This window comes from Cavia porcellus, unplaced genomic scaffold, assembly GCF_034190915.1.
Source record: "Cavia porcellus strain 051 isolate PalLab524CR breed Dunkin Hartley unplaced genomic scaffold, mCavPor4.1 scaffold_26, whole genome shotgun sequence".
NCBI classification, from domain to species: domain Eukaryota; kingdom Metazoa; phylum Chordata; class Mammalia; order Rodentia; family Caviidae; genus Cavia; species Cavia porcellus.
The window spans coordinates 23864652-23875132 of NW_026947509.1; the positions used below are offsets into that span (position 1 = coordinate 23864652).

The 10481-nt window shown below is 40.1% G+C and overlaps 2 gene segments (V, D, J or C); both read right to left on the minus strand.

The window, feature by feature from the left end:
* Positions 1-1696: 1696 nt before the first annotated feature.
* Positions 1697-2543, minus strand: LOC134473115 (T cell receptor delta variable 1-like). The segment is given in 2 exon segments: positions 1697-2252; positions 2416-2543. Coding segments are annotated over 2 exon segments (360 nt in total).
* A 5357-nt stretch (positions 2544-7900) lies between these two features.
* LOC101788518 (T cell receptor alpha variable 9-1-like) lies at positions 7901-9168 on the minus strand. The segment is given in 2 exon segments: positions 7901-8919; positions 9061-9168. Coding segments are annotated over 2 exon segments (387 nt in total).
* Positions 9169-10481: the final 1313 nt, after the last annotated feature.

A 10481-nucleotide genomic window follows, 5' to 3' on the forward strand; every position in this document is an offset into this window, starting at 1 on the left:
TTTCTAATCTTTGGATGAACTGTCCACATTTTTAAGACTTTTTTTGGGGGAAGAAGAAAGGACCTGGCTAAATTTTGAGTGCTGATCTTGAACTCAACTCTTTAGTCTCAACTTTCCAAGTAGCTGAAATTACATCACTGTACATGACTTGAGTTACTTTTTATAAGTCCAATTTAATGCATACTTCACATTCATAGAAAAATAGGAAAGACAATGTGACAGTATTTTTTCTGAGTACTTTAAAATATTTCTTCTTTATTGATGGCCATTGACCTATTGTTCTTTAGTGAAAGCCAAACACTAACTTTTAAGTTGTTTTGTGAACATAGTGTATGAATTTTCTTTGAGTGTTGCAAAGATCGTAATGCTGTTGATCTCAGATGTGGATTTACCTTCACTTGCCTGCCTGAAACACTCTTGCCCACACAATGTAGCTGACTTACAGAGTTCCTGCTTCGAATTTATGGCTTTGTGTGCAGCATTTCATGAGCATTTGTGGAAACAAGAATAGTAACTGCTATGAAACTTCCACTTCATTTAATAGGAACATATTTATATTTATGGAAATTTATATTTATATTTATAGAAATTCATGGTTTTCTCCATCTGCCTGCATGTAGAGTATAAAATGTAAAAATGAGAGGTAATCTCCTATCTAGTTGGCTCTCAGTACTTAAGGCATATTTGAGAGACTGCACCTCAGCTAGAAAACACACGGAGATGAATCAAAACCTGTGCAGCCTTCAGGAGAGATTATCAGTTTTGGTAGAGTTAGAAATAGTTGTATCATCTTAGCAAGCAGTGTGGTTGTTCTGGTTTTTTTGTTTGTTTGTTTGTTTTTTGTTTTTAATTTTAAGTGTTGGTGTAGGAGGTGAATATGCCAAGCTGGGAATGGTTAACTGTAGCAGCTTTTTACTTTCTCAATGCTGAGAAAATATGCTTCCCAGAATTTGCTTCCCTCTGTTGTTCGGCTTCAGGTTTGGCCACAGAAGAAATGGTACAAGATTAGAGAGGCCAGAGTGATGCAGCAAGCATTGCTTATATACTTTGCAGGTTCAGGGATCTAAACTGTGGGCCATTTTCCACAGATTTCTGCCCTTCTGCCAGACCATTTTCCCATTAACAATTCTTTCACCTCCGCCTGCATCTCCTTCAGCCGTGTTTGGCTTTGGCCAAGTGTGTGTACAGAATGATGGCAAACTATACTGCTTCTCTTCAAGGTTATACGCCAACTAAGAGCAAAGGAGTTGAGCTGCAGAACGTTTTAATTTGTCCTGGTAGCATCCAGTTGTTCTCATGGGCCCTCCTCTGCCCCCCAAGCACAGTTCCTCCACATGCTTGTCCTCACCCACCTTCCTCTCCCAGATCTGGGTGTGACTGACTCTCAGTCAACTCAGGCTCAGTATGAGAAGGAAACACAATAGCTCTCCAGAGGCCACTCCTCTAGCTCAAGATGATGCATGCCATCTAACTTTTTAAATTTCTCTTACTTTACATTAGTACTGGTGGTTTTCTTTCTCTGATTTTACCTAAGAAAAGCCTAAGGTAAAGGGGATTTAAAATGGCTTTCACAGCTCTCTCAGGTACTTACACTTAAAAGTGGGCTGTAAGCATATTAAGGTGAAACCGATAGGTTACGTTGTTATGGGACAAGCTGACAACACTAGACAACTACATGAATATTTTGAGTGTTTTATTCTGGAATCAAAATGCTAGACAAAATATACTGCAAAAGACATCATACAACTGACACCTGATTTCAAATAAGACAGAAGGGTTTTACTTAGAACTTAATCTTCTGATCCAGACCACAGATGGAACAACCGCCGTGCTCCCTTCCCTGTGGGATCTGCAGCTGGGCTGTGAGTCTCAGCTGGGCTCCTGCAGCAGGGCCTGTCTCTCAGAGAACTCCTGAGTTTTTGTTCGGCCTTTACTATCATTTCAAACACTGTGAGTTCCCAAAGCCCAAATAGCACAGAAAAATGTTCCAGTGTCTCCCATCTCTAAGGCTGAGATGACAAGATTCATGGAGTTAGTTGCTTTTCTGATAGAATAGCGACCGCTCCTTCCACCGGAACCTGAAGAACTCTGACGAATAAGGAAAATCATCTCTCCGCTCAAGCGTTGCTGGTACCAAAAAATATAGTACGAGCTCCAGCTTGTCTCATAGGAACAGTCCAGGATGACTATTTCCCCTTCTCGCTTGGTCACGGGTGTCTGGTCTTGGGTTACTTTCTGGGCCACAGTGAGTCCTGGGGGAACAATCAGAAAACAGAGCTGATCCTCCATGTGATGAATCAAATGTTGTAAGATTTAGGTTAATTAGGACACAAGAACAAATCACAGTTAAGGCAGTTTGCTTTCTTTTCCTCCACCCGGCCTTCCTACTCTGGCCCATGTGAGCACCGCATGTACCAGAAAAGATGGAGATGGCGGACGCCCACAGCAGGCTGGAGAGCAGCATGTGGCCGTGTCCCCTGCACAGGTTTCCTCTGTCCAGTCTCAGGGTTCAGGGTCTCTGAGTGTCTGCTAGCGTTCAGATAAATACATCCTGGGTTTTTATGCTGCTACCCCAAATAGGAAATGGGGTGTTTATGTTTATAGACCAAAATGAGAATAAATGTGGCTCACCCCACCCTGTTCCTCTCCTTGTCTCTATAAAAGGCGGGGCCTAAGCAAAGCTGTTAGTGCTGTGGTGTGGAGCTGAGGAGGCTGCAGACTGAGCTGGTGATGCTCATTGCTGTTATCTGGCGGACTAATTTGGGGGATGCTTGTATGGTGGAGTTGATTTCGAGCCACTCTCTTTCCCTCTGACCCACTTACCTGTCCTAATTTAACACTATTTACTCGATCCCCATAGGTCCTTTTATTCCTTGATGAAAGGAAACGTATACAAAACATTAATATACATCTTCCTTATTCAGTTCTATGACATTTGTGTTTCGTAGGTTATAAAACTAAATTAATTAATAAATGTCAATTCTTATGTAATTCAGAAGCTATTAATTTATGTTTTTTTGTAAAAACATGTCAAGAATAAACTATTATTCTTTTTTAAAAAGTGACTTAGTTCTACTTACTAGATTTTAGAGTCTGAGGTCATTTAGCGATGTTGGCTTTGCAGAAAGAATTACTGTTACTAGAGCAGTGTGCTAGCCTTGTCCTACTAAAACATTTTCTCATCCATTGATCAAAAGTGCTGAGGCTCACTGCTAAACTCTGTATTTTTATTTAATGGAATGTTAAAGCGCTTAAGGGCATATCAATGGCTCAGAAAGTGGTTGCTGATTTTCCGTTCAGCTGTATAATTTTTTGGAATATAATTGTCAATCTTTTCTTGATTATTGCTTCAATTTATGACAATATGAAGTGAACAAAAGACAAATAGAGAGCTACAAATCATTCAAAGCCTCTAAAATATTTCCAGTTCGTGATGTAATTTTAAATAACAGATCCATGCTGTAGGCAGAAACTTTAAGGATTTGAGATATCTTTTTTGTCCACTTTCACCTCTAGGTCCTGCTTTGCAGTTACTGTTACCTACGCAGGTGGAGACCCTGAGGAGCAGCGCTGAGGCAGAGTTTCCCTCCTGTAGAATGGGCTGCTCCCTGCTGCTGACACTAGGTGCAGGCTCCCTCAGGGGTTATAGCAGCTGCCTCTAAGGCGGGGCTTTTGCTGGGTTAAGTTTGCATTTCCTGCAGTGTCCAGCTGATGACATTGGTGCTTCTCAAACACCAGGTATTACCCTTCTTCATCATCTAAGTAACAAGTGATCCTATCTAGGAAAGGAGAAAGCTTAATATATAAGGAAATATTTAAAGGAGATAAAGCACAGAATCCTTCCAAGCTTATTAAATTATCTGGTGGGGCCCTTTCTGAAAGTGAACTCAGTGAATGCCAGCTGTGTGTGGGTGCTCACTGAAGCTTTCATTGTTCTCTTGCCTCCAATGTGACCCTAATGCCAAACATGCTGTGCAGTCCTTGGCTTCCTACAGAGACAAACCAGGAGACCCCTGTCCTTTCTTTGTGCTCCCCTCACACCCTGGTACCTGGAGATCTCACAGTCACAGAGCATCTACTCAGAAAGCGGAGACTAAAGCCGGCTTCTCACACAGACACCTTTCCAGCTGTGCACTGGTGTGCTAACGCAGCAGCGAAGTCAAGTTTGTGAGCTGATTCTGCTGAATTTTACTAGCAATCCCGGGAAGCGGTGACCAGGGCCTTCTGCTTTCCTGTGCTCAGCTCTCTCTTGCCTCGAGTCCACAGGCAGTGCTTGGAGTGGTTTTCTGATTCCTGCTCTTGCTTTCAGGAAGACAAAACTTCTTCCCAATGCTGTTTGATTAATAAAAACATGGAAAACTTTTGATAATATAAATGTTCTCAAAATAATTCCCCCTTTGAACCTTGAATGAATGAAGATTCTCTTCCATTTTAAGCTTGAGGGAATTTATGTCATATTTCCAGATTTCAAAAATGTATTTTCAGGCGAGTTTCATGTAAAGAAACCCAAATGGGACTCAGTTATTCCATGACCATCTGCCTTCAGATTTCTCTTGCTCCCTTTGCAAAACCTTTAAAGTGACATTCCATGTGCAGCTGCATATCACTACTGAGGCTCCTGGAGGTTCCCTGCCTCCTCCATCCCTGGGGATGCCTTTAACCTCATGCTGACCTCCAGCAGGGAGACTGTGTCTTGTTTTATTCTTGGCTATGTCAGTCCTCTGAAAGATCCTCCAGTCAGATATAAATACTACTCTGAATTTGTAATTTAACTTTTCAAATAGAAAAGGGATAAAAATTTGAGAACCAGAGGGAGTTCATACACTGGTGTCTTGTAGAGTACGTATTGCTAAGAACCACCTGATTTGATTTTCTTCTTTCACTTTCTCTTTTCCTGTGGTAAAAATGATGCATTGTAGCCATGGAAGGCTGAGCCTGGAGTGGATATTTGATGTTGGATACTGTTTACTTGCTCGTGTGCCTTTTCTGTTGTTTTGCATGTTTGTTTTTTGAGACAGAGTCCCCTGCCTTGCCCAGGCTGACCTGGACTCCTACTCCCAGTCCATCCTCCTGCTGGGCACCCTGAGCAGCCGGGAGTGTATGAACTTTCTCTGGGCTACCTAACTGGACACCCATTTATTCATTAGGAAATCAAAGATTTTCTCCTGGAATTTGTGTTGCTTAGCAGGAATGTGCTTCACAGAGTGCAATAAGGAGAAGTTTCTTTCTCCATTCTGTGGATCGGTGAAGATCATAAAAATCTACTTGCTGCTATTTATTTAGAAATTACTTTAAATGTGTTATACAATTATCACATCTAAAAGTATAGAAAATTATATGGCAGAAAAGTTAGCAGCCAGAAAAAAGTAATTATGCTGTTTTAATCGTATGTTTTTTATCTCTCTCCCTCCCCACACCCCTTCACTTTTTAAAAAGTATTACACAGATAAAGAAGTCACCCCCTGTTCTTCTCCTCTCCTTCCAAAGAAAGAATTGCTGGTAGGGAGATTTCATTCAAATAATTCCAGGTATATTTTGTCCTCATAGACAGGTAACACAAAATGATGCAGTTTGTATTTTTGGACTTTTCATCTGTGGTGTCACGCAGCGTGTACCATTCTGATATTTTCCTTTCATACTCAGCAGTATGTGTTTAGGGTTCATCTATACACGTGGAATCATTTATTTGTTATAAATATCTTTGCATTTTATTGTAGGAATAAACTATGCTTCCCATTACACTGATGACTGATTATGTTTATTTTTAAAGTAGTATTGCATCTTTTAAATACTTTCTTGTTCCTATATTTAAATTTTAAACAGAAATACCAATACTTGGAGTTGTTGAATTTCACATGTACATAATTTTAACCATTTTTAGCAAACAATTGTGGTTTCCTAAATGGTTATATAAATTTTTCTCTCTGTGTGTGGTTTTCTTTCCTACTTGACAAAGTGTAACAGTTCTACCTTCCTATAGTTTTCTCAAAACTTAATGTAAGCAGGCTTTATTTTTGCTTCTCTACTAGAAATAATGAAAAATTTTTAATTTCTTCTGATAGCTATAGACAATGTTTTATGTGTTTACTAACCCTCTATGTTTCTTCTTTTTGAGCTGATTTTTGTATACTTACCTGTTTTATTTTGGATTGTTTTCTTATTTCTTCATAGCAGTTCCTTCTCTGACTTAAGTTTTAGGATGTATGTTGCTTAATTTTGTCATGAGAAACACAGGCCAATTAAAATGTACTGTTTTGTTGAAAATTCTCTCCAGATTTCTTTATAATTATCTAACAATTTTAAATGCTTATAAATCTATTTAGATTTTTATTTATTACTGAGTTATTTTGGATGATACATATTTTTTCTATGAATTCACTTGATTTCCTAAGAACTTTAAGTTTTATCAGCAGTATTTATATACAATTTCCCTTAAAAAATTTTATTGATACTTGAGCTATGTCTACTTTTCAACTTTTATTTCTACTTTTACTAGTTTCTGATTATTGCATAAGAAATTACAGCAATCATAGTAGCATAAAGTAACACAGATTTTGTCTTACAATTCTGGGGAGTCACCAATTCAAAATTAGTTTTCCTAATGTAAACTCTAGAAGCCAACACGTCTGCTTCCTTGTGGTGTTTACAGGGAATCATCTGTTGTCTTGTCTTCAGATTTTAGAGGTTTTCCTCATTTCCACGTCACACCAAATTGTTTACTCTCACTCTACTGATGGTCTTATGATTAATTTGTCCTCCTGAAGAATCCAGGATAATCATTCTATCCCAAGATCTTTGTATTATTTTCATTTGGAAAATCTTTTCCCCCTTAGGCATTCTGGTGAATCATGCCCCTCAAATTCATATGACTGAATTTCTCTCATTTTTGAATACGGAATTCCTTGAAAACATGGGCATCACGGATATATTTAGTTAAAGTTTTGCTGAGTAGGGGAGGCCTCTGTCCAGTACGACTGGACTTATAAAATGAACGTCACACTGAGCCAGACTTTAAAGGACAGTCCCCCTTGGACTCTCCACCACCCCGCCCTGTAGCTGTAACCTCCTGCTCTGGTGAAGGTAAGCTGGGCAGCTGCATCCTGGAAACGGAGCTTACATCACCTTGATCTTGCAGAATTCACAAGGCTCTTTCTTCTTTCAAGACTAAGTGGTTAATTGCCTTGTCTTGCTTCACTACCCCACTTCCAGTGGCTAAAGAGGAGCCCCCTCAGCCAAATATATAAAACCAGAGCCTTTCCTTTGTTCTAACACCCAGAACTTTGGGTCTGAGGTCAGATGTGCATCTAGCATCCCGTAAATTTATCCTCCTTGTCACCATCAGGCTCTCTGGCATCTTGGATTCTACAACAATATTGAGAGGCCAAAGCACAAAGAGGGGAGAGATTTGAAGAAGCCACTGGGAGGATGGATCACCTTCAAGCCACTATCAGAGCACAAAGACAGGATGGAACACATCTTCTCAAATTGTTTCAGAGAAGGGGCAAACCTGTGGCATCCAGATGGTGACGAAATAAATGTTGTTACTGTTACTCATCCACTCTGCGACCTTTTCTATGACAGCCCTAGCAAACTAGCACACCATATAAGGTAGCATATTGCCAGATTTTGGTGCTTATGACTTGGACACTGCTAGTGGCCATTATTTAGGCTACTACATTATTTAATTATAGCAATTTTTATTTATCAATATTTATGTGTTTATTTTTTCACATCTAGTACTTCAGTTCTCATTTTATTGTATTTGTTTCCTATTTGTTAAATTTCTGTTATTATCTTAACTTTTACGGAGGTATAAATTAAGCAGTAAACTAAATGTTAAAAAAATAGAGCTAGTAACCCAAAATCTCCAATATTTGCAGTGACACCGATTTATCCTCAGTTAAACTGTCCTTCTTTGCCAGCCCTGCTCTCTCATACTCTGACCAATGGCTCCCACTCCATCTGTTACTGCTCTTCAGTAAGAGAAACAGCCTGAGAGGTGTTTGGGGTGCTGGGATTCCCTGCCCACCAATGTCCAGAAAAGGGGTCATCTCAGTGGCTTCCTTCCCCAGCCTGTGGGGACACTGCCTGTCTCTCTCAAGGACTGTCTTGCTGATTAAGAGCCACTCACTGAGAAATGATGGAGGTCGGAAACCTTTACAGGTGTGCACCTGTCTAACCTAATCTGGAGAAAGTCAGTGTGTTCATGTCACATAGTTTTCCTGACAGAAACTATTAAGAGCACCATCTCTTTCTCTATATGAGGTCAAAGGCTGCACATTATTCTTCTCCTACTTTCTTGTTTTTTTTTTTCCCTCTCCTTCAGACCATATGATCTATTAGGCTGAAATTTGCCTTAAAATCACCAGCTTATCAGGGAAGCTTATTAGTGAAATTGTCTTGTGGGAGGCACGTTTACCTCTTGTTCTTCTGCAGTTTTCTTAGCTTTGGATTGTGTGATTTTACTCCATCACAGCACCAGCTGTGGTTGATAGGCAACAACCATGTTAGACATGTTCCTGGCCCCTAAACCATAAAACCCAAGGCAGACAGCTGCAGCCAGTTCCCTCGTCATCACTCAGAGTTTGTGCTCAGCTCCCCCTGCGGTTCCTGCCACTGTGTCACTCAGAGCACAGTAGTACACAGCCGAGTCTGACGCCTGCACTGAGGCTTTCTTCAAGTGAAAGGAGCTGCTTCCTTTGTCATATGTGGCTTCAAAGCCTTTGTTGCTTCCCTTCTCCTTGTCCTTTGTGGCTTTCAGGAGGAGCTGTGGACCTTCTTCGCGATACTGGACATACCAGGATAGGACTGCGTACTGTGTGGTTTTGGTTTCATAGGAGCAGTTCACAGTGAGGGCAGTTCTTTCGGAGAGGGTCACTTGGCCTTGGGTTTGTGTCACTGACTCTTCCTCGCTTCCATCTAAAAAGAAAGAAAGAAAAAATACAATTTGTGGCCGCTTACCTTGGTACTAAAGTGGGGTTTTCTCACAGAAAACTGTTTAAAAATTGTCTCAACATGCTGGTTCAAAAGTCTTTAAGATTTATGTGTTATTTTACTCACCAAATTTCAAGAATAACACAATCATAATTCCCGAGAAACAGTTCATTTTCAGTCTCTGGAGCCCCTGCCTCTGGGCCTCTTCCTGTAAGAACAGTTTACTCCTACAGTGAGAGGGTGACTGTGAGCTTAGAATTAAACGGGGGCTGTGCATGAGTTAGAAAGACGCGCCCCCTGGTGGGCAGAGCGGTGAACTCAGTGGATTATTGGTTCATTCTGCACTGAAAGTCAGTGCTGTGTCTTCATCTATGTCTTTTTTTTTTTTTTTTTTGAGATACCTATTAACTTTCAGAAAGTTATTAGCAATTCAAAACAGTTGGTACTTTCATAAATTTATTTCCCCATGAAGATTGTCTTACTCAGAAATTCCATGTCAAATGATTTCTGTTAGTTTCTTATTTAGCCGTTTTGCTCTTTTTGGTTTACTGAAAATAATAATACAAGGCTTATTAAACAATCAGTGGATACTGAAATTCAAAAAAAAGTATTACAGTAAAATACACATGGCCATTGATCTCCTTGGCTTTGAATGTTCACCTCTCATTGTCTTCACCACTGTCTGAAGCAGTCTGGGAAGTTCAGCTTATTTTGTGCCTGTAGTTGTGTGATTGTGGTTGCTCTGATTCCTGAATCCATTCAGAATGTTTCCCTGTCTAGTGATTCTGCCTTTGGAAAGAGCCATCTATCACGGGGCGCCAGACCCAGTGAGGAAGGTGGATGGGGCGCACTGCAGTGTTTTCCTACATGGTCTTTTCCTTAAATGTGCTCTGCGGCAGCCTTCACTGTGCAGTGTTTTTATATTTTTATCACAGTTTTAAAAGACTGTCATGAAAGAGGCTGTCCAGAGCTGCACTGGAAGGTGGTGGGAATGAAGAAGCATCTGTGTGAACGGAAGGGAGCATTCTGAGCAGGGTTAATGAGACTAAGTCTTCCACTAGGTGATTTAAAAATCTGGTTTGTTAGTACATGTGTACTGTGCATATTATTTACATTCCCTGTGGGAAGTTGGAAAATGTACATAACACATCTTAATTCCTCTCTTCATTGCCTTTCCCTTCCCTCCCTCCCCTTCTACCATCCTGGTCCTCTTCCTTTTGTGTGTGTGCCTGTTTGCAGTACACACCACACTTAAGCTCCTTGAGCAGAATTGGTTGATGTACATAACATACTTAATTCTTTTTAAAATCCCCTTTCCTATCTCTCTTTTTCCCCTACCTCCATCTCTTGATCCTCTGCCCTTTGAGAATGAGATAGTGCTCTACTTTCTATTGTCTATTCTTTAGTTTGCTTTTTATTTTTTATTTTGGATTCCTTATATAAGAGAAATAATGTGATAGTAATCTTACATATTTGATTTGCTTCACTTAAAATTTTGGCTTCAAGGTACAATCGTTACCCACAAATGACACAAGTTTATCTTCCTG